Here is a 25,060-nt window from a genome sequence, read left to right as displayed (position 1 = left end):
ACTGAGCGTGGATATTCTAGGTGGACACACTTGTTCTTGGCATTTTAGCCATTGCAAAGATTCTGGCTTGACCAAGGTTAAGCAGCAGCTCCTGCTGAATGCTCTTCACAGTGCTTTGATTCTTGGGGGATTGAGAAGCAGGAGTAGCAAGTCCCCTTTTGGGATGAAGCCCTGTTCTCTGGAGCTGAGTAGGCCCTCATTTTTGCCTCCCTTTGGCCTTTTCTCAGGTGTCCTTCACACGTCTGTAGTCCTCCTCACAGAGATGTGTGAGCGGAGCCCAGACATGCTTGCACACTTCAGGAAGGTAGGTACTTTCTGTGTGCCTTAGTCTTTATTGATTGAAAGATGATTTTCCTGAAAAGTACATGCTTTTTTCACTTAGGATTTTCTTTTGAAAGCAAGCTATGAAGCTGAATAAAGGATTTGACTAGCCTTGCTGTGTGGTAGGGCTGGAAGCCAGATTTAGGCAAATAAGAGTTGGCACTAGTGTAGTGTTTCCCTTTTCAGAATAGAAGTCTTTCCTTGTTGTTGGCAGACAAACTGCTCACGTGTTTTATCTGCTGCTTTCACAGTGAGCCAGGAAATGTTACCTGAGGTCAAATTACAAATAGGAGTTTTTTTCTTTCTTAAGGTGAAAATAGCAAACAATTTGAGGTCATTGATTCCGGTTATAGCCCTACCTTTTTAAGGCTACCCCCTCCTTTTTATTTATTTTTTCCTAAGATAGGGTTTCTGTATGTAGCCTAGGCTATCCTGGAACTTGCTGTATAGACCAGGCTGACTCAAACTCAGATTCACCTGTTTTTGCCTTCCAAGTGGTGGGATTAAAGCAAGCATCACTGCCCGGCTCCCTTTCCCCACTGTTTATAGCATTTTAAAGTAGGCAGTTTTATTTCTCCCTTTACTTACTGAGAAGTTTGCTGTTCTTTGTATAGTACAAAGTACTTTAGAGAAGGTTGCTGAGCACTCCACAAAGACCTCATTTTGTATTTTAGATCTAACGACAGTTTTTTTTTTTTTGCTCATTTTCCCTTAGATGTTTATGTCTTGATTAAATTAATGTAAAATAGTATGAGACCCGTATCTGTCCCTAATGCTTGCTTTGTATGTTTTGTTCCTGTTGTCTGTTTGGAATCCTGCTGTATGTTAGAATGAAAAGGTAAGAATTAACCCTCTTTTTAGATGGTGCATGCTGGCTTTAGGTCCTTAGTAGCTTTTGTGTGTCCGCCCACAAGTGTGCCTTTTAAACTATACTAATGCTGAAGCTCTGCTTAATACTGTGAATTATTTGTTCTAGCATTTTTGGCTAACTTCCTGGTCCAGTTTCTGTCTTGTCTTTTAAACTCCTGACTCCAAAGTCAGCCTTGGATTTCAGTTGTAGCCTTCCCTGAATTAAACCCTCCTCCTGGATCTTACCTTCACTTTCCTGGGAGCGGCTGTGAGCAGTTGCTCGGCAGCTTTGCTCGTGGCCATTCCGGTTCTGTCTGGTGCCCTTACACAAAACACTGCTTCTTTTTTGAAGTGGATAGTTTAGGACCATCTGTGGGTAACTCATACTTGAAAAAACTCTATGTGCTTCTGAGCTTTCAGTTCGGACTTAGAGCTCTTATTTCCCTCTTACTGGGACATAATCTGAGAAGCTCTGGGGTATTGAAAGGCTTTAGAGGTGGAGTGCCTGGCACCAACTGACTTTCATGGCTGCAGCTTTCCCTCTGTCACCTTATGTTATTTGTCCTGTCATCAGTTTTAGTAACTTGCATTTTTGTCTGAAAAATAAAGCTGGGTTCCAAGAACTTGTATGCTGAATTCTTAGACACGTGCTTAGACACGTCCCAGGGCAGTCTTATGCAATGTGCTGGCCTTGGCAGCAAATAAAACAATTTCTGAATTTAGTAGCCCAAGGAAAAAGGACTTCTCCAAGAACTTAACCAACCAGATTTTAAAAAGTGATTAGGGTTATATGTAGTCCACAAAATGAAAGTTGTGGAGAGTATGAAAGGTGAGCTGCTTATCTTCACAACACAGTCAACAGATTTACTGAGATTTTATTTACAGCTTACATATCTCCATAGCTTAGACTGTCTTATTCTTGGAGTTGTCCAAATTCAATTTTTGTTTTGATGATTTAATGAGTCACTAAATTCTGAAGGATTATGGCTGACTTAAGTTCACATTATGTTCTCTTGCAGTTATAAGTGGCCTTAATGTTTTGAGTGTTTTGGGTGCATGCCTTGAGTGTAGCTTGGCATTTCTTTTTAATCTCAATACCTTTCTAGGCTTGGGGAGTAGAGAGGGAACAGCATAAACAGAAAGAGGAAAAATAATGAGTTGGCCAGTAAAGTTGGCCTGTTCAGAATTTCCGCCAGAAAGATGCTAAGTGCCTTGTATCCTTTACTTAAGTTTAGTAGGTAATAAGAGCGGTTCATCGACTTAGTTAATTGGGGTTTTTCATATTGGAGACTGGGAAAGTTCAGTTGTGGCAGATTATTTTGGGAATAGGAGTTTTAATACGAAGTTAATTGGATCAACAAAAATGAATGGAGTGCTCAGTTATTGAAAAGCAACCTGTAACTTTAGATTGAGAGTAATAATTGCCTCTTTGACATGGACCTAGTAAAAGCAGGACAAAGGAATTCTTGATTATAAGGAATGTATAGTCTCTTTGGTAAAATAAGAAAACATAATTGAGTGCTGATATTAAATTGTGACAGAAGTTCATCATATAAGTAAAGAGAAGGGCCTTGGTATCTTAGGTGTGCTTTCTTTATCTTTTCCATTTGGCTTATGCTAATCACTTTGGTATTTCCTGTTGCATTTTGGGAAAGGATACTTGACTAAGCCTCCCCTCTGTTTGAAGTGTGGTATACTTTATATTTTAATAAGTCATTAGTTCTTTATATGAAATTTGTTAGAATGGATCAAAAGGAACTTTTTTTTTGCTATCCACGAGTTTCAGGTTCTATGAAAGTAGAGCTGCAGTATATGTCCCCATCGGCTGCTGTACTCGGTTCCCATAGGCTCCTGGCCCACTGTGATTTCTAGTGTCTTTACAGGTGGAAATCTGGAGGGAAAAGATCTGGCTTGTTTTTATTCTGATGATAAAGTACATATTACTTGTTAGGTTTCCACCTAAGTATTCGAGTTATACTTTTCAACCATCTTCAATATTGTATTTGTAGCAGAAGAAATTTCTTGGACTCAGACCCTGGTATCAATTTTCTAAACAAAGAATCTGCTTATTGAAGAGATAGTCTTAGATACTCACTTTTGTTGTTGTTGTTTGATGCATCTTTCTTTTCTGCAGCTTGTGCCCCAATTAGTTCGTATTCTAAAGAACCTCATCATGTCCGGATATTCCCCAGAACATGATGTTTCTGGTATCAGTGACCCCTTCTTGCAGGTGAGGTTGAAAAAACATTTTGGTTAATATGCAATGATTTGAAGAAATGTTTCCATCATCTTAAGTTTATATAGGGTACAAATTTGGTAATTCATTAATTATATGAATAAGTGAACCAGTACCAAATAAGTATTGTATTTAATTAATAAAATGACCATGTAGTGTAAAATCTATCTTGTACTTAGGTACTTAGTTATCAGTCAAGTAGCTAACGGATATGGGGCCATGAAAGATAGATTGTCTTCTAACTTAATTAAATATAGACGTGTGCATGTGTTCTTTAAAAGTGTTTAGAACTCTTCTGACTTATTTTTGATGGCATGTAAAACTTCATTTGAATTATTTGAATTTCATACTGAATGAGATTTGTTTGTGTTAGGCATAATTTGTTGACTTTTTTTATTTTACATGTTAGGTACGAATTTTGCGGTTATTAAGAATTTTAGGACGAAATGATGATGATTCAAGTGAAGCTATGAATGATATATTAGCACAGGTGAGTTGATCCATCTTGGAGTATACTATTTTCATTTTCAGCCTGCAGAGAGTAGACTGTGATTATTAGTGTGAGCAGTTCCTGTTCCTCCTTAGTGAGTGACTGCAATCCCAGCATGTCTTGTTGCACTAGATACTTTTTGGAAGTGTTGTTTTATCACTTATGCACCTCTCTGTCTTTCCAGGTTGCCACTAATACAGAGACTAGTAAAAATGTAGGAAATGCTATTCTTTATGAAACGGTTTTGACTATCATGGACATTAAATCAGAGAGTGGATTGCGAGTAAGTCTTTTTGAATCTTCTTTTCCTTCTAAACATTTAAATTAGAGTGATTGAATTGAGCTTCAGTACTTTGCAAACAGATTCTATTTGGAACTTTAGAAAGGACTGATGTATAGTGCATAATGCTGTGTTTGTATGCTGTTATCTTGAGGAAAATACTAAAACTTGGAAAACTAAGGTAGGGTTGGGTCTATTTCTATTGTTAAGGAAACCTTTCAAAGTAAGCTTTTATTAGAGCCACAACCTGAATTGTAGCTCATTATTTAAGCAAATCAGAGATACAATATTTGAGGAAATGTAATTAAGTAAACCTATAGAGCAAGAGACTCAGGCAGTCCCAAAGGTATCCAGAGAGGGAAGTGTTAGCCCCTTTCACATATAGCCCATTAAGTCTACTTCCAGAGGACGACCCTTTGTGATGCTGTGTCTATATAGCATCTTGCTATATAATATCGACTGACCTGGCCTGGAACTCCTGTAATATAGGTTGTCCTCAATTTGATTCTTCTGCCTTGGCCTCCCAGTGCTAGGATTAGAGGTATGCTCCACTGCATCCAGTTCCCCCGCCCACTTTCACTTAAGTTTGAAATAATCCTACATTTTTTAAATGATTTTTTTTATTAATTGTGTGCATGTGCTTGTGGTAAGAGCAGTGCCTGTGGAAGCCAGAACCAGAGAGGATATTGGCTTCCCTGGAGCTTGAGCTACAGATGGTTGCAAGCAGCCTAATATGGGAGCTGGGAACCAAATTTGGATCCATTGGAAATCAAGCAAGCATGTACTCTCAACTACTTAGCTTAGTCTCCAGTCCCTGAAGCCCTAGCATTTCTGTATGTGCTGTGCCCTTTATTCAACTTTTCCTAATATAATACCTTGAAAATTTATAATCTTATCAAGACTACAACATTAACATTGACACTCTACTATTAAGTAAACTATAGACTTTATTCAGGTTTCACCAAGTTTCCATGTGATATTTATTTTCTGTTACAAGATCCTTTCCATGAGCGCATATTACATTTAATTATTCACCTTAGTCTTCTGGTCCATTAGTTTCTTAGTCTCTCTTTATCTTTTGTGATTTTGACACTGTAGAAGTATTGACCAGTTATTTTATAGAATATAACTCAACTTAGTTTGTCTGATATTTTTCATGATTTTATAGGTTAAAGTTAAAACTTTGCAGTTGAGCAAACAAAGTAACACATATCTAGCTTTCTTTCCACTGTGATACCAACTGGGTGTGACTCCTCCACCCCTATGCTATCTATAAGAGTTTATTTATTTTATTTATTTTTACATGAATGAGTTTAGTCTTCACGTATGTCTATGCCTCATGTGCATGGCTCTTATGGAGTTTGGAAGAGGGCATTGGATCACCTGGAAATGGAGTTATGGCTGATTGTGAGCCATCATGTGGGTGTTAGGAATTTAACCCAGGTCCTCTGCAAGAGCAAGAAGCTATTAACTGATGAGGCCTTTCTCCAGTCCCATATGCTGGGTTTCTTTAGTACTGTAAAGTTACTGTCTTACCCTTTCTAATTAAAATTATTGGGAGGAGATACTTTGATCTTGTGCAAATATACTTACAGACTTTTGCCCATGATTTTTGGTATCCATCAGATGTTCTTATTTACAATAATTGCTAGGATGATATTCTAATGTTAGTTTCCCATTTTCTTCATTTTCTCCCCTTATTAAATGATGAGAGTTCTATGGAGTTCTCCATAAATTTGTTCATTAATCCAATCAATTGTTAATAATAGAATTGCTAATCCAAAGCCTTTAAAAAAACATACTTACCAGCTAAAGTATATTATTATGATATCTTAGAATATACCAAATCAACTTGGATAAGTTTTTTTCCCTCTCCTTTAAAGCAAAAACAGCAGTATATATATTCTCTACTCTCTTAGATAATGTTTTCTTGAAGCTACTTTCTTATTCATACATTAAGACCAGTTTTGTGTGTGTGTGTGTGTGTGTGTGTGTGTTTCCAGTTGTGGTAGAAAATATATAACAAAATTTACCACTTGATCATTTAAGGATATATAGTAACGGTTTTAGTGCACTGACATTACTTAGTAGCCAATATTGCCATCTTTGTCCAGAGCTTTTTTGTCTTCCCAAATTTTTCTGTTCCTTACTTCCAAACTTTTTTTTAATTAAAATGTTCTTGTAAATGATTTTCTTTTATGTGTATGGTTGTTCCTGCTGCAATTATGTTGATGCAGCACATGTTTATCTTGTGCTCATGGAGACCAGAAGAGGGTATCAGATGCCTGGAACTTGATTTGCAGATGCTTATGAGCTACTACTTGGTTCTGGGAATTGATCCCAAGTCCTCTGAAAGAGTAGCCAGTGCTCTTAGCTGCACTATTTTTTCCAGCCTCTGCGCTTCCCACCTTTTTTTTTTTTTTTTTTTTTTAAGATTTATTTTGGGAAATTAGTCCTTAAAAACCCACCATTTTGTTCTGTCTGTGAATTCTCCTCAGTACCTCTGGACTCTCCTCAGTACCTTTGCACAGATACAGAAAAAAAAATTAAAGCAACAAAATGTATTGGATATGCAGCTTAAGTTGTAGAGTGTTTGCTTAGTGTGCACAAAGCCTTGGGTCCCATCGCTTCAGCAAAGGAAAAGAAGAATGTTCTATCTTCTTCCCTTCTAATCTGTACTTTCAGTTACTCACTCAATACTTACTTCCAACACTAGATATGGGGTGATATTTTCAATGATCAGCAGTTGATATTCTCCAATGTAACTCATTTTAAATAGTTCGTGTCTGGAGAAGCATCAGGTCTCACAGGTTGAAGGCTTAGTTCTATGTGACAATCTCCCACATCAGATGCTAGTTATATGACTGGCATTTTTAACCAGCCCTCTGTAATTTTTATGTTCCTACATCCCTCTCCATGAGCTTAATGTACTAGAGTGGCTTTCAGAATTAAGGGGGACACTTAATTGTACTTGTTTATGGTAAAAAATATTCAAAGGAGAGAGATGAGTATATCGGTGAAACATGGGGCAGAACATATGGGGAGGGGTAAGAAACATTCTCCCCACATGTACCATCCTTTAGACAACTCCATGTGTTTAGGTACTCAGAAGCTCCTAGGAACCCTGTTCTTTTGGTTATTTTATGGAGGACTCATTTATATAGGCGTGATTGATTAAATCATTGGCTGTTGGTGATGATTATAACCCTCAGCACTTTTCCTTTCCAAGATCTTGGGAATGGGCTGAAAGTTCCAATTCTCTAAAAACTTGAGTGCTCCCTCTGACAAAGTAGTTCCTTCACGAGGCTATGCTGGGTCCATCAAGACTTACCTCTAGCACCTAAGTGTCAGGATGGAGATGACTTTCTGGACTAGAGTTCAGTTCCTAGCACTCACATAAGGCAGTTCATTGTAACTTCATCAGTGCTCTCTTTTGATCTCTGAGGGTACCTGTGTGTGCTTGTGCACACACACACATACACACACACACACACACACACACACACACACTTTCTCACACACACACAAACTTTAAAAACAAGTCTTCTGGAGAAAAAAGAAGCTAAATGAGATTTAGGAGCTGAACTAGGGACAATGATAGAGCATATTTCACAGTATTATGTTTTCCTATGAATGCAACTGTATAGTATTTATCCCTTATGTCTTTATTAAGCATAATGTCAAGGTTCACTTGTGTTTTGTAATATATCAGATGCCTTTCTTGAAATGCCTGCATAGGACTCTCCTGTACATGCCAGTAATACATCCAGAAGCTTTGTTACTGATGGATATCTAGGCTGCTTCCTATCACTTGTTGCTGGAGACTTTGTTTATATGTTTGTACGGTTGTATTTGTCAGAAAAATGTCTAGGGTTAAACTACTAAAGTGGAGTACATATATATATATGTGTGTGTGTGTGTGTGTGTGTGTGTGTGTGTGTGTGTCTTTTAGTTTTAAGATCTCAATTGACTTTATTATCATTTTAGAATTGGGAAGCATTCTGTAAATATAGCAAATTTTTATTTTATCTTCCAGTAATTACTGCTGAAATGGAATGTTATTTTTAAAAAGAATTTATTTTGTGTGGGGACATGTGCATCTTTACATGTCCACTATTGTGCACACATGGAACATTAGAGGACTACTTGAGGGAATTGGTCCTCTCTTTCCAACATAGGGATTTGTAACTTGAAATCAGGTCATCAGGCTAGGTTGCAGACATCCTTATCTTTTGAGCCATCTTTCTGGCTCCTGAAATGGAATATGATTTTAAGAGTTTGTTTTTAGCTATTTTTTCTTTTGCTAATAGTCCAGCTGCCATCTTTAAACAGCTTCTACTCAGAGAATGGAAATTGATTTTTAGAGTTAGAAAACAATATATACGTGTAACTTTTCTAGATTAAAAAATAAAACATAAAAAACCTATGCTGTTTCTCTTTAGGTTCTAGCCATAAATATTCTCGGTCGATTCTTATTGAACAATGACAAAAATATTAGGTAAGTCAGCTGAAAAATTTCTCATGTCTTCTACATTGTAAAAATTAGTATTTCACAGAGTGACTTTGCTCAAGACTATACGTACGTGTAGTATTTATTATATGATAAAGAGTTTGAGGTAAATTTTAATTTAAATCTTAAAATTGCTATTTTGTAAAGAATTTGAGGATTTCTTTTACCGTTTAATTTTTTCTTATAAGTCAAGTACAAACATCCTATAAAGGGCCAAATGATGAAACATTTAAGACTTTCTGAATCACAGGGTCTTTGTAGCAACTACTCAATTTCATGGCTTTGGATCTTAAACTCAAGTTAATTTTTGGGCAGGGTGGTGTTAGGACTTGAGACAGAGTTTCTCTTTGTGGCCCTGGCTGTACTGGAACTCCATTTGTAGACCAGGCTGGCCTGGAACTTAAAGATCCACCTGCCTCTGCCTCCAAAATGTTGAGATTAAAGGTGTGCATGCCATGCCCAGCTTTAAACTCAAATTATTATAGATGCAATTTTGGTACTGGTATAAAAAAAGCAGAAACCATTCAAATGATAAAATTAAAATAATTTCCTTCTTCTTGTACTTTGTGGGTAAGGCAGTATGAAAAAGCATATGTACTTACTGTTTTCTTTGGAAGATTTATAAAGAGCTGAGTCACTTAACTTTTGAAAGAGTAAGTGGATGTTATTGTGAAAGCAAGGCTAATTTCAAAACCTCTTCAACTTGTCACTGCTGTAGATTTTCTTTTATTCCGTTAAAGATGTTGCTTCATAGCCTCTAGTTTTGTGTTTATCTTGACATTTTGAAGACGTGAGCATTTTTCTTATGTGTTAGACATCTTTGTTATTATTTAGCCAGCAGGAAAACTTTCTTGAGATTTATATTTTAACTTGGTTATTGTGAAACTCTATTCTCTACAGATATGTTGCTCTGACATCTTTGTTGAAGACTGTGCAGACAGATCATAATGCTGTACAGAGGCACAGAAGCACAATTGTGGACTGTCTAAAAGATCTGGATGTCTCAATAAAAAGGTAAGAAAGATACTCTTTCTCCAGTGTTGTTAAGTGAAGCAGATTTTTTTTTTTTTTGATAAGTTTGTGTCCTCCACCAATTGGATAATTTTAGTAGTTTTGAGTTTGAGAGCCAGGCATATTTAGTCCTTGCGTTCAGAAATGAGCTCTCTCTCTCTGTGTAATAAAATATTGACACGAGAAGTCTAGGTCAGTTAAAGTGACCTATGAGAAACACTGAAGTGTGCACTGATAGTGCTTTAGTTCTTAGGTGAAATAGTTGGTACAAATGCATTGGGCCAAACTTTGCTTAGTAGAGGTGCTGTGTTACGTGTGCTGGAGGATGAAAATAAGGAGTGATCCATCGGCTAAGTGTCTTATCACTGTGCTGAAACTCAGTTTGCTGACAGCGCACTTTTTCACAGCACTTAACCTGTAGGCAAGTGGGTTTCATAGAATAGTATGTCCAGAAACACCCAGAAACAACCGCTAGGCAGTTGACACTCTCAAAAGACATAAATACAAATCTCTCTGTTCAGTGGCATCTGGTAAGGTTTTATAGTTAGCTTTAATGAACTTTTGGTATGTGTTCAAAGCCAAACCAAAGAAGATTTAAAGTGATCTCTGAAGTTATTTAGTAAACAAACGTTTATTTACACAGGACAAATGCTAAGTGCATGAATAGTTTACAGGTAAGACCTAGACTTAGTCGCACCAGGTTTCAGTAGGGCCTTGCAGAAGGCTTTACAGCACCTCTTGTTGTCTATCACAGTAAACAATGAGAGGAAGTACTTTCTATATCTGATTAATATACTGATTAATAGATGGCCCAACCCTAAACTTTAGTCCTTGAAAGGGGCAATGCTGGAAATAGAATTAACTTTCTCACTTTTATTTTTGTTTTCCTATGGCTTAGGGTTTTGATTAAAAATAAAACCTTTGTTTGACAGAAGATATAACATTAAGAGCTGAGACTCAGCCTGATTTGTTTCTCGTTACAACCCTATGCTTAACACTACATCATTTTCCCTACCCTTTCAGTACATTGGTTGCCTCCTTTGTAAAATGCAGGTAGAGAGCCACCCACTTCAGAGGCTTGTACAAGACTAATTGAGTTCATATATAAAAACAACCTTAACATTTTATGGGAATGATTATATCTTTGAGAATTGAATTGCTGTTGCTGTGTATTTAGTTAATGTGGAGTCATGCACTTAATTGTTAGTTTTGAAAGTCATCATATTTCTGATATCTTTTCCCCAGAGACAGGTCTCAAATACATGAGGTTGACCTTCAACTCCTGACCCTGTCTCCAACTTCTAAGTGCTGACACTATAAGCATGTGCCATCATTTTTGCTATGAACAATATTTAAGTTTTTGACCAAATATGATAAGATTTATATGGAGCTTTATATATTAAACTTTTTAGTTTTGCCTTTATTACCAAACCTGATAGGTACCTATAGGGACTTTCATTTATCTTAGAGATTTTTCCTTTTTTATAGTCTTTCCTATTCAGTTTGGTTTTTTTGTTAGTTGGTTTTTTGAAACAAAATCTCTCTGTGTAACAGTTCTGGCTGACCTGCAACTTGCTTTGTAGACCAGAGTTTGTAGACCACAAACTCACAGAGATTCACCTGCCTTTACCTTCTGAGTGCTGGGATTAAAGGCGTGTGCCACCATTGCCCAGCCTGTTTGTTTTTACTATAATTTTTTTTATTTTTTGATAGCATAATTGCCTCATTTTCTCCTTCCTTTTCTCCCTTCAGCCTCTCCCATGTATCCCTTGCTCTCATTTAAATTTGTGGCCTCTTTCTCTATAATTATTGTCACATAAATATGTATGCGGTGTGTAAATGTATGTACATATTTGTATGCATCTATATGTATATAAACATATTCCTAAATATATACATATAACCTGCTCAGTCTGTCTAATGTTACTTATATGTATATGCTCTCAAAATTATGGCCTCTTTTTCTACATATATATGTATGTATGTATACATATCCATACACACATGCACATATACATATGCATACACATATGTATATGTATGTATGTAACCTTTCAGTCTGTATAATGTTACTTGTATGTATTCAGGGCTGACCATTTGGTATTAGAAAACCAATTGGTGTGCTCTTCCCTAGGTAAGACTGTTTTTCTCTGCTCAGTATTCCTTTGTCCTTTGTTTAGGGTTAAGACCTTTTGTGTTCTCTACCACATTAGCATGTCTGTTGTGTCCTATTTATGTTTTGGGAACTGGATCTCTATATAGTCCTGGCTGGTACGGAACTCATTATGTAGACCAGGTTGGCCTTTAACTTGTGGTGACCTTCCTGCCCTCTGCTTCTCCAGTGCTGGAATTATAGGCACGAACCACCATGGCTGGCTTCTATATTCTACCATTAAATTTTTTTATTAATTAATTAAAAATTCTTTTGAGGAGCTGGAGAGATGGCTCAGAGGTTAAGAGCATTGCCTGCTCTTCCAAAGGTCCTGAGTTCAATTCCCAGCAACCACATGGTGGCTCACAACCATCTGTAATGGGGTCTGGTGCCCTCTTCTGGCCTGCAGGCATACACACAGACAGAATACTGTATACATAATAAATAAATAAATAAATATTTTTTTAAAAAAAGGTAAAAATTCTTTTGAAATAGGGTTTCACTGTGTAGTACTGACTTTCTGGAACTCAGTATATAGACCACACTGGCCTAAGCTCACAGAGATCTGTCTGCTCCAGCCTCCTGAGTGTTGGAATCAAAGGCATGTACTACCACACCTAGCAATTTCTTTTTCTTCTTTTGACTATTGAAGACAGGATTTCTCTATCCCTGGCTGTCCTGGCACTCACTCTGTAGACCAGGTGGCCTTGAATTCAGAGATCCATCTTCCTCTGCCTCCTGAGTGCTGGAATTAAAGGCATGTACCACCACTCCCAGGCTATTTCTATTTTTTAAAATTAGATATATTCATGTGTGTCTGTGTGGGTTCATGTGCATGTGAGTACAGTTGCCCTCAGAGGCTAGAGGCATGGGATTTCCCTGGAGTTGGAGTTAGAGATGGTTGTAAGCTACCTGAGGACCAGAGATCTTAATGACTGAACCATCTCTCTAGCCCCGTAACTAACCAGTGTATTTTAAGATTTATTTTTATTACTTTTTTTGCTTTGTTTTGTTTTTTTGTTTTTTGAGACAGGGTTTCTCTGTAGCTTTGGAGCCTGTCCTGGAACTAGCTCTTATAGACCAGACTAGCCTTGAACTCACAGAGATCTGCCTGCCTCTGCCTCCCCAAGTGCTAGGATTAAAGGCGTGTGCCACCACCGCCTGGCCTATTTTTATTACTTTTAATGTGTGCCTCCCCCCCCCCTTTTTTTTTTGAGACAGGGTCTGATCTAGTCCAGCCTGGGCTTTAACTCAATATATAGGGGAAAATGACCTTGAATTTCTTATCTTCCTGCCTCTACCTTCTTAATGTTGGGAATATAGGCATTGGCACTGCAGAGGATTGAACCTAGAGCTTTGAACATGAAGGGCAGGCACTCTAACAACTAGGTTACATCCCCAGTCCTGTGGTACTGTGTCATGTAAGCACAGTTATGTTATATACTTACATGGAAGAGGAGTGTGACTAGAACAAGGGAAACAAATGTCATGGTTTTTAAGTTTTTATTGGTATTGTTTATTTATTTACCCTATATATCCATCTGCTTCCTTGCTTATTTGTTTGTTTATAAGACAGGGTCTCATGTAGCTCAGACTGATTCCCCCCTTCCCCCCCAAACAGGGTTTCTTTGTGTAGCCCTAGCTGTCCCAGAACTAGCTCTGTGGATCAGGCTGACTGAATTTACAGAGATTTGTCTGTCTCTGCTTCCCGAGTGCTAGGATTAAATGGGACTAAAGTTGTGGGCTACCACTACTGACTAGACAGACTTTTTAACTCTGTAGTTGAGAATGACATCAACCCACAGATAATCCTGTCTCCACCTCTTATGAGCTAGGCTTATAGGCATGTGGTACCACACCTAAGTTCTCTCCAGGATTTCTGGAAAAAGGTATAGAGTTAACACAGTATCAGAACTAGCATATGAATGAATTTTCATGCTTATCCGGCTTGTAAAGATTGGAATCACAAGATTGTGTGTGCATATTCATCTGCCAGTGCTTTTGATGTATAGTGAACATCTGTTATGTAATATATGTTTTTTTTTTCCTCCCTCTGGAAGACGTGCAATGGAATTAAGTTTTGCCCTGGTAAACGGCAATAATATCCGAGGCATGATGAAGGAATTACTTTATTTTCTGGATTCATGTGAACCAGAATTTAAAGCAGATTGTGCATCTGGAATCTTTCTTGCTGCAGAAAAGTAAGATTTAATTTTTATTTTCATTGGTAGAAGGTGTTTGGAACTTCCTAAAAGCACCTTTAAAACATGGGCTCAAGATATGTTGTAGACATGTTTAAAGCATGTAGTGTTTATTTTTAGCTCTTAATTAGAAGTGATTGTAGCCAATATTGAAATATATTAAAACCAAACAAAATTCTACTTATGTGAACTTTGCTTCTATATCCATTCTTTCACCTTACATCTATTATGAAGAGGCAGAAGAGCATCTGAATTGAAGTTATTTATGAGTAAAATGTGAAGTACAAAGTACTTCTCAGCTGTAATAGTGTAACTGTTCTTTCTCTCATTCCTGAATATCTCACTCTGATTTTAAAAGAACTGGGTCTCAGTTTTGGTCTTACTTGTGTCTAAAGAAACCCATTTTCCCTATTTGTGGAATGTGTGCAGTATGCATGTTTGCATATGTGTGGGCATGTGCACGTGGAGGTTCAAGATTGATGTTTAGGATCATCCTCAGTTGCTCTTCCAACTTATTCATTGATGGACAGTCTCTCAGTCAAACCCAGAGCTCTATGATTTGTCCAAGTCTCTCAAGCCAGCTTGCTCTAGATATTCCTTGTCTCTGCCTCCTGAGGATGCCACACCCACCATATTGCATTTATGTGAGTTCTGGAGATATAACTTGCAATTTAAAGAAAAGTGGCACATGAGAGAAAGACGTCATGAGACTGAGCTCAGGTAGAGGGAATTTTTATTTGGGGAAAGTGAATGGGAAGAGGGGAGAGTGAAGACTAGCCTCTGGAGACAGGAATGGCAGAAGGGGAGAGAGAGACAGGCAGAGAAACAGAAAGAGAAAGAGAGAAGAGGAGATGGGAGGTGGGTAAAACTCAGTGTCTAAAAGGGCACGTAGCGAACATGCACAGAAGGTGCTCTTAGTCACTGCAGCTGAGGACGTTATCCTGTCAGGACTCAAGGGTAGGCCAGTACAGATGCCTGAGTACTAACATTAAGTCTGGTTTTTAGAATTCTAAAGCAAGTGTTTTAACCACTGAGCTCTCTCCAGCCCTCTTTATTTGCTTTCTTTTTTCCTGAATATTGATTGGTCTTCTGAGAAACTGAGACAAAGTCCCATCCTTTGAATTTAGCTGCTCCTATTGTAAAATACTGGGAAAAGTAAGTTTGATTATATTTGATTGTTCATTGAATTAAATGATGTTTTTTTGCCAGGTTTAATGGCGAAACATCTCCAAATAGAATCATTTAACTAGAAGACTTGGAAAAGTTTGTAGAATAGTTTTTGAAAGTTACTGGATATAGTACAGGTTATTAATTTCAATGTTTTTCACCTTATTTTCTCAGGTATGCACCTTCCAAACGGTGGCATATAGATACAATTATGCGTGTCCTGACAACGGTATGTAGCCTTTTAAGTTAGACTATATACTGAATGTACCTAGAAATGAGACAGATGAAGCCCCTGTTGTCATGGAGGTTGTAGTCAACTGGAAGAGACTGGAAATTATATAACTGTTCTGGTTTTCCTTTGTTAAAACATTGACCAAAACCAAGTTGGGAGGAAACATTTAATTGTGGGGCTCGTTTACATTTTCAAAAGTTAGTTTATTATCATGGTGGCATGTAGGTAGACTTGGTGCTGGAGAAGTAGCTGAGAGTCCTACATCTTGCAGGCAACAGGAAGTAGTCTGAGACACTGGGTGGTATCTTGAGCATTGTGAGACCTCAAAGCCTGCCTCCACAGTGACACACTTGTCCCAACAAGACCACACCCTCTCGTCAAGGACACGCTGCCCATTAGTTCCACTCCCTTTGGGGGCCATTTTCTTTCAGATCACCACAAGAACAGATCCTACTTAGGCCACATGCCTTTGATTTTTCTTTAGAGACCCCATCATGCTGTCTGTTTTTGATGCTAGGGCCTGAAACTTGGAGCCCTGCATATGCTGTTTCCCTTCTGTCCATGTTATATAAATGATTTTTTATTTTTGAAAATTCATTGTTTTTTTTTTTTTATGGCCAAGAGTGTGGCTTTTTGGTTCAGTGTGAATTTGAGAAGGTATGTTTTTCGTTCAATACCGTATTTCTAACTCTCAGATTGTAGTGATGCCTTCTCTCTTTTGAAAGTACTCGATAAGGGAATTATGGAAATAAGTCATGTTACAGATTACGAACTTTTTACATTCCCACTTTATTTCTGACCATTTTTCTTGGTGTTGAGTGAACATTCTGGTTTCTTAGGATTTCCCATCCCTTCCAAATACTCAGGTTAGGTCTGGCCTGTGTAAAGCAGGTGTGCTGTTGTGTTCTGCAGTGGAGAGTAACCAGGGCGGCTGATGTTAGCTGGGATCCCCATTCCATGTCCCACATGGTTAGTTACAACACTCTAACTGCCCGAGAGTTAGCTTCCCCATAGATTAAGTGGCTTTGATTTTTCATGGCTGCAGATACTGCCTCAGATTTTATCATTTGGAATAATATTAAAAATATCAAGTTAATAATGAAAAGACAAAAACCAGCTGTTAAAAATCTGTAATTCTAGCTACTGGGAGGTTGAAAGTTCAAGGCTTGCCTTGGTAGTTAAACTGTGCCTCAAAATAAAAGTAGTAGAGATGGCTCATCTAGTAAAACGCATGCTGGGCAAATTGTGGACCTGAGCTTGATTCCCAGCCATGTAAAGAAAAGGCTGGGTGTAACGGAGCACATTTGTGATTCCTGGAGCTTGGTGTCTAGCTAGCCTGGCTGAACTGGAAGCTCCTGGATCCCTGTCTAACATCAATCAGGTGGAGAGTAGCTGAGGAAGATACCTGATGCCAACCTCTGGCTCAGTATTTATGCACATACATACATGCATAGACACAAAAACACAGGTAACAAAAGGAGGTGGAGTTGGTGCTGGAGAGATGACTCAATGTAAGTATTTGTTGCTATTGTAGAGGGCCCAGATTGGTTCCCAGCACCCACTAGTTTAAAATCATTTGCTTCCCCAGTTCTAGGGGATCCAATGCCCTCTTGACTGAATGGCACACATGTGGACATACACACAGACAAAATATTTATACATTGTCTTAGTTAGATTTTTATTGCCGTGAAGAGACAACATGACCGTACAACTCTGTAAGTTGTATAAGAAAACATTTAATTGGGGTGACCCACTTAAAGTTTCAGAGGTTCAACTCATTATCATCATGACAGGGAACATGGCAACATGTAGGCAGATGTAATGCTAGAGCTGAGAGTCCCACATCTTGACTCAGAAGCAACAGGATGTCGGCTGACTCACTAGGCAGTATCCTGAGCATAGGAAACCTCAAAGCCTACCCCCATAGTGACACATTTCCTCCAGCAAGGTCATACCCACTCCAGTAACACCACACTTTAATAGTGCCACTCCCTATGAGCTTATGGAGGCCAAATACATTCAAACTACAGCATAAATACACAAATTAAAAGGGGGGGCAACTGGAGAGAAGGTTCAGTGGTAGAGTTCTTACCTATCATATATAAGACTGGTGTCACACCAAAATTTGTCCATCAGTGCATGGAATAATTAAATACAAAATAAATCCATCCTTAGGACTATATTATTGATCATATTAGTAAATACTAGTTTTTAAATAACAGTGTGATACTTAAGCTTATTTTTGAAAAGTACATATGCTATGCTAGGGTGTAGTTTAGTGGTAATATTTGCCTAGGCTCTGTGAGAACCCTACATTTGCCTCAACACTGAAAATAAACCAAACTAAAAGAACAGAACAAGGTTGATTTGACCTTTGGTGCTGTGCATAGGCGCTGTTCCTCACATTCCCCAGATGAGTGCTCACTTTGCTCATGTGGTTTTAACAGCTATGCAAAACAGAGGTGGTGATTAAGTTTAAATTAATTTAAAAAATTAATTCAGCTTGTTTGCATCTACTCATTCATTCATATATTCATTCATTCATTCATCCATTCATTCATTCATTCATTTTATTTTAGGGTTTTACCTAAGTAGAAAAAAATGTCATCCCTAGTAATTTGAGACTTTGTATTTTGATTTTGACTGGAACTTTTTTTGTTAGATTTTGGTAGAATTAAACGGTTTAAATATTCTAGTCAGACTTTGAAGCTTGAGGTGTTTATGGACCTGGCTGGTAAAATCTTTTTTTTTTTTTTTTTTTTTTGATCTTTTCCAAAGCCAACAGTTATGTTTATACAACTGTTTACCTGTACCTGCCAACACTGCTTGTGTGTTCTAGTATAATTGTTCCTGTTTCCCTTTAGGCAGGAAGTTACGTTCGGGATGATGCAGTTCCCAACTTGATTCAGTTAATTACCAATAGTGTGGAGATGCATGCATACACTGTCCAGCGCTTGTACAAGGCAATTCTTGGTGATTATTCTCAAGTAAGTACTTTATTTTCTGTTACTTCACAGGAAAAAATACCCTTTCTTTTCTTCTTATGTTACTATCACTCCATATATAATTTTTTTTGTTTTGTTTTTTTGTTTTTCGAGACAGGGTTTCTGTGCAACTTTAGAGCCTGTCCTGGAGCTAGCTCTTGTAGACCAGGCCGGCCTCGAACTCACAGAGATCCGCCTGCCTCTGCCTCCTCAGTGCTGGGATTAAAGGCGTGCGCCACCACCGCCCGGCAGCCACATATAATGTTTTTTAACTTTATAATTAGATGATGATTTATAATTTACATTAAATAATTTTGGGGCCTGGACAGTAGCTCAGACAATAAACTTTCTTGACTTTGCAGCATGAGGACTTGAGTTTTATCCCTTGTACCATTATTATTATTATTATTATTATTATTATTATTATTATTATTATTATTATTTACTTTTTGAGACAAAGTCTCACTGTGTTTCTTTGGCTACCCTGTATGTAACTCACTGTGGAACTCACTGTGTAGTCCAGGCTGTACCTCTGTGTCTGGGTGCTAGATTATAAAGGGCATGTAATGTACCACCACTCTCCACCTCTATCCCCTGCTCCCCTTTAAAGGCAAGTGTGGCGGCACAGGCTTGTATAATTCTAGTGCTGGTGAGGAGGAGACAGGAGAATCCCTGGGGCTTGCTGACAAGCCAGCTTAGGCTGCTCAGTGAGGCCCTAGTCAGCAAGAGAGCGTATCTCAAAAACAAATGGGTAAGAACTCTGGCTGAGACCGCAGACATTGCTAACTGTTTGAGGTTCTGGCTGTACAAGCAATAATCCTGAAAATCATAGCATCACCAGAACCAAAATGAATGACGTAAAAGTTGTATAGATGGGATCACCAGAACCAAGAGAAGAAATATAGAAGTGATGGATGTGCCTGTTCACCTGTGATTCTAGTGCACAGAAGATCACATAACCTTCAGAACAGGGTGAAACAAGTCTGGTAACCATATTTGTGAGCTCTGTGTTCAGTAGAGAGACCCTGCCTCAATGAATAAGGTGGATATGGAGTGAAGACTCCCAATTTCAACCTTAGGCATGTACACATGCATATACATCCATACACAATGTTCACATGCATACACACATTAGAAAAAGATGGGCAATATCTGAGAAGCAGCAGAGGTTTTCTTCTGGCCTTCACATGAACTTTGACACATGTGCATGCACATATACTTAAACCAATATATAAAAAAACACATACATGTATACCTGTACATGTATACATGCATGTACGCACGCGCACACACACATACAACAAAGCAGTTTTGGGAAGATTGAAGGCCTTGACTTTCTTTTGGCAGCAACCCTTGGTACAAGTGGCTGCGTGGTGTATAGGTGAATATGGCGATCTTCTTGTGTCTGGCCAATGTGAAGAGGAAGAGCCTATTCAGGTATCTCTTGTTACTTTTGGTTAAGGAGGGAACCAGATTGTGTTTTTGATAATGGAGTAATGTTTAATGGGGAGTTGGAATTGATTCCTTGAAAACTTTTTATAGAAGTAGTATCAAGACTGTGTTTTAGACATGTGGCACTTAGATTATTATGTGATTTAAATCTGTTTCATTGGCCTGGGGGGTGTAGTTAGATTATTGAGTGCTAGATCAGTAGTGGGTTCAATCCCCAGTACCCAACACAAAAACATAACCACTCATGTCTCACTCTTTTCCATAGCAAATGGAATTCTGGTTTCTCTTACTCTTTGGGTGTGTCATGTTTCCATTTGTTCATTGAAAGGTTGACTTTTGAGAACATTTTAGCAAGTCTTGTGTGTATGTTTCTTCTCCTATCACTTAAAATATAACCATTCTTAATTGCCATTGGTCATTTTTTAAAACATGCTCTGACCATTGGTTTAGCTTAGCACAGACAGTAGGAGAGACAGCACCCTCCAGCTCATCTGAGACCCAGGCTTTAGTTTCTATTGGCTACATGTTGCATCTTCTTTTTCCTCCCCAGGTGACTGAAGATGAAGTGTTGGATATTTTAGAAAGTGTCCTGATCTCTAATATGTCCACCTCTGTCACACGAGGTTATGCTCTCACTGCCATTATGAAGCTTTCTACTCGATTCACCTGTACTGTAAAGTGAGTATTGAGGAAGGTAGAGTGAACGGCTGTTCTGTAGCTCCACTTGTGTGAACACTTACGGAGGCCAGAGCTTGGTGTCCAGTGTCTTTCTTCTACCATCGCTGGCCTCCTTACCTTTTGAGCTTACTTAGCCGTAAGCTCACTCATTTAAGAAGTTGGCCAGAGAGCTTCAAGAATCTGTCTCTGGGTGTCCACACTAGCACTAGGGGTACAGATGTGTACTATCACATGTTGCTTTTTATAGGTGCTAGGGATCCCATCTCAGGTCCTCATACTTGCATGAGAATCACTTGACCCACTGAGACATCATCTCCCTCCTTGTTCTGTGGCTCATATGGTAGAATATTTATTTGCCTAACATATACAAGACCCGGGGTTGATCCCAAGCACTGCATAAACATGGTCTAGATCAGGTGTTTGTGGTCTTCCTTGACTATATAACTAATTTCAGGCCGACTTAGATTACATGAGACTCTGTCTTTGAAACTTAAAAGTTTATTATGGAAAACTTCAAGAATAGGCACAAATGGGGCTAGAGAGGTGACTTAGTAAGTAGTTAAGAGCATTTGCTGCCCTGGCAGAGGATCCAAGTACAATTCCCAGCACCCACTGGTAGTTAACAGCTACCTGTAACTCCTGCTGTATTGATCCAATAGCCTTCTCTAGCATCCTCAAGCATCGTACATACAAGGTAAACTTATATACATGTAGACAAGGAATTTAAACACATAAAATAAACTTTAGATAAAAAGGAATAGAGAAAATAGAAACAATAATGAGTTTTCATTACTTAATACCACACACACACTCAGAATGATCAGTTTGTAGTTAATCCCCATTTTGTTCTTTCTCTACTTTTTGTTCTCACCCTACTGTGGATTATTTTGTAGCTAAAGTTGTAGTTTTACAATCCAGTTTCTAACATTTGCCCCTGAAATTTTGGTTTATTGTATTCTTTTTTTGTTTGCTTTTGTTTGTTTGAGACAAGATCTTATTTTGGACTACCTTGGAATCCAGAGATTTGCCTGCCCCTGCCTCTCAAGTGCTGGGATTAAAGGCATACACTACTATTCCTGCCTTCGTTTTTTATATTCTGAAATAATTGGTGTAGGAATAAAAACATATGTGTGTGTGTTTAAATCTTTTTAAGTACTTACTTGATGCTATTTTGAGTAAAAATTGACTGAGTAAATTTTCTAGACAAAGTTAGTTTCCCTAGACTTTCTATTTCATTTTCAATGTAAGACTTCATGAGAATTGTATTTTTTTTAGTATTTAAATTGCTAAATGGAATAATTTATGGTGAGTATTCTGATGCTAAAACCTTATTTTTAAAGTTACTAAGAAAAAAAATTGGATAGTACAGATTCTTTTTGTGGCAAAATGATGGGTACTTTTGTTGTGCAAGGTTTTTTTTCTCTTTCACTGCTGGGCCTTACACAGATATGCAAGTGCTGTATCTCACTAAGCTGTGTTTGAAAACCTCAAGCAAGTTTAAGGAGGTGGAATAAATACTTAGAAATCTGTCATTACATTTAGAGTCATATAATTGTGAATGACTAGAGATAAGACAATGGTATTCTGTTCTTGAAACATATGAATTAAAGAAACATAGATCATTAAAAAAATTAGCCAGGAAACACTGCTTTTAACATTTTCACTGCTTTATTATGAATTTTCTGTTTTGAATACTTGATTTCATTTGCCATTTTATCCTACAGCCGAATTAAGAAAGTGGTTTCTATCTATGGAAGCAGCATTGATGTAGAACTCCAGCAGAGGGCAGTAGAATACAATGCACTTTTTAAGAAATATGACCATATGAGGTAAGCAAAATAAACCAAGCCAATATATGTCCCTCTGTGATTCTGAGTAACTTGTCCTTGTAGCCTGTGAAGGAGACACATTGCTTGTGTGGCACTCCCTGAGTTTGTAACCCTCCTTAGTTTTATTGCTTGGCTGCATCTGTTCTGTCCATTTTTCTCTTCTGCCTAACTTCCAAAGAAATAAATGTATTGAGCCAGGTGTGGTGTGGACTGCTTTCAATCCCAGCAACTGGGAGGCAGAGACAGGTGGGTCTCTGAGTTTAAGGCCGGCCTCGTCCACATAGTGAGATCCAGGCCAGCCAGAATTAAGTGGTAAGACCCTGTCTCAATATAAATAAACAAAAATTATTGTGTGTTTTTTATTGCATGCCTCCCCCTATATAAAGTTTGTATCTTTTTACATCTTATTTTGCTAAAAGGTAGTTATTATCTTTTTTCAAAAGAAATAATTTTATTCAAATCTCATTACTTCAAACATTGGGTGTTTTTGCCCCTCCCCATCTTCCGTTATATAATACTCAACTCATGACTGAAGTCTGCTAATATCTGTCAATTTACCTTCCTTCATCTTCGCCTCTGCTACTGGGGATTTGGGATATTTTATTCATTCAAGATTTCTTGCCTGTTCTTAATCCAGTTAAGAATTTAGGTCATATATATTCTTGTAATCCACCTTCTACTTTAGTGTATGTGTTGGGTGGGAAGGGGAGATGCTTCTTCCTATTAGGTTTCAACATTAATCATTACTGGTGATTGTTTTATGTAGGGAGTCTAGGTTAACTGCCTAGAATGTAACCACTTCAGATTCTTCTAGGTCTGCTCTACTTGAAAGAATGCCTGTCATGGAAAAGGTGACCACAAATGGCCCTTCTGAGATTGTGCAGACAAATGGAGAGACAGAACCAGCTCCACTAGAGACGAAACCACCGCCCTCTGGGCCACAGCCCACCAGCCAGGTAGCTTTTACTTGCTTGTCTGGGGCTCCTGGTGATATTTTAGTCCTTGTAGCTTATTTCTTGGTTGATATCCTTTGGTGGTTTCTGATTGCTTGATAATTGCATTTGTTGATGTTAAGTATTGGAAAAAACTTGTTAAATACACTTTAGACAGATAATTTACGAATGAAGGTGTTATTTCCTTATTTAGGCCAATGATTTATTGGATTTGTTGGGAGGAAATGACATAACACCTGTATTCCAACTGTACCTACAGCAAACCGGCTTCTGCTGGAGGAGAACTTCTTGACTTGCTGGGAGACATCACCCTAACAGGTGAGGCCAGACTGGAGTTACTGTTTGGATAGCAATAGAGATCTTAGGGGAGATGATACTGAACGCACTTTCCAGTGGAGTCAAGCTGAGGCTAGAAGATAGAAGAGTCTTTGAGAAGCCAGATAGCTGCCATGTTAATACTCAGGATAATCCAGAGGGTTTTCTTAAAGGCTAACTTAATTTTGGAAGGATGGGTTTTTCTAGTATTTTAAGATAGAAAGGACTTCCTTTTTGAGAATAGAAAAAATTGTATTTCCAGCCAATTCTGGTTTAGTTGGGTGCCTCAGAAGGAACCCTCGTCCAGATGTCTTTCTGATCATGGTTAGTTTTCAACAGCGTGTGGTCGTTATTGTGGTGATGAGTTAACTTGCTACCTTCCATCCTCCCTCCCTGCTTTGATTAAAGCAACCAGAGGAGAAGTACCCACCATTAGTGTGGGCCTTTTTGTCTTATTTATATGCACTAGTTATTGTAACTGGTGGTTTTCCAAGAGTATCACTGAGGTGTGTATTTATCCTAATTGTTATGTAAAGTGTGACTGAAAAGTTGGTGTCTTGTCCTGAGAAGAAAACAGCATGAGGTTAAGAGTATTTGCTCCCTGCCTGCTCTAGTGAATTCCCTAACACAGCAGACTTCCAGACCTCCCTCCCTCCCTCCTTCCTCCCTTACCTCCTCTCTCTTTCACACGCACACGCCGCGCGCGCTTGTTTGGCCTGGAATTTGCTTTGTAAACCTGGCTGGCCTGGAACTCAAAAGAGATCTGCTTGCCTCTTTCTCCCAAATGCTGGGATTAACACAGATGGGCCACTATGCCTGGCCCACAATTTATACCTTAGCACACTTTAAAAAAGCAACTTGTTTTATGCATTTATAGTCACTTAAAATTAGTCGTTTCAAGGTTGGAGATCAGTTATTGGGTGGAATTGACTGCCTAGCATTTCACAAAACTCTGGTTTTATCCCTAGTACTGATAAGCCTGGTGTGATAATACACATCTGTAATCCCACCACACAGGAGGTGAAGGCAGGAAAATCAGAAGTTCAGGGTTATTTTGGTTACATAGTGAGTTTGAGGCCAGCCTGGGTCTGTAGATAAGAAGGGGATAGGTGTTTGTAACGGAGCAGAAGGCAATTTTAGATTCACAGATGTCAAAACTATACTAGGTAATGAAACCAACATTCGTTCAAGGTCTTCATACTTTTAACTCAATTTTAAATTTGACTTTTTATTCTTTTTACGTGCTTTGGAGATGTATGATCTTGCCATGTCGTCTAGTCTAACCTTAGCTTGACTCTTCCTGCTTCAGCTTTCTGTGTGATAGAATTATAGTTCTATGATACCGTGCCTGGCATGGACTATATTTTTCAAGGTTCATCTAATATTTTATCAAGAAGTAC

General features: G+C 38.2%; 1 protein-coding gene and 1 non-coding gene across 2 annotated transcripts in view; both read left to right on the top strand.

Annotated features, from left to right (window-relative positions):
• Positions 1–25,060, top strand: part of Ap1g1 (adaptor related protein complex 1 subunit gamma 1) — an 81,430-nt gene that overhangs the window by 49,919 nt on the left and 6,451 nt on the right. Inside the window, 16 exon segments of the mRNA XM_042054205.1 lie at positions 228–304; positions 1,151–1,159; positions 3,305–3,400; positions 3,816–3,896; positions 4,081–4,179; positions 8,619–8,674; positions 9,587–9,700; positions 13,910–14,050; positions 15,392–15,446; positions 18,314–18,436; positions 19,781–19,870; positions 20,436–20,563; positions 22,288–22,392; positions 23,207–23,348; positions 23,539–23,588; positions 23,590–23,663. Coding sequence (XP_041910139.1) covers positions 228–304; positions 1,151–1,159; positions 3,305–3,400; positions 3,816–3,896; positions 4,081–4,179; positions 8,619–8,674; positions 9,587–9,700; positions 13,910–14,050; positions 15,392–15,446; positions 18,314–18,436; positions 19,781–19,870; positions 20,436–20,563; positions 22,288–22,392; positions 23,207–23,348; positions 23,539–23,588; positions 23,590–23,663 — 1,440 coding nt within the window.
• On the top strand, positions 10,010–10,095 carry LOC119802367. The gene has a single exon (XR_005283385.1). It is a non-coding gene; the product is annotated as a small nucleolar RNA SNORD71 (small nucleolar RNA).

Source organism: Arvicola amphibius, chromosome 15, assembly GCF_903992535.2.
Source record: "Arvicola amphibius chromosome 15, mArvAmp1.2, whole genome shotgun sequence".
Classification (NCBI taxonomy): Eukaryota; Metazoa; Chordata; class Mammalia; order Rodentia; family Cricetidae; genus Arvicola; species Arvicola amphibius.
This window is presented reverse-complemented; position numbering and strand designations above follow the sequence as displayed.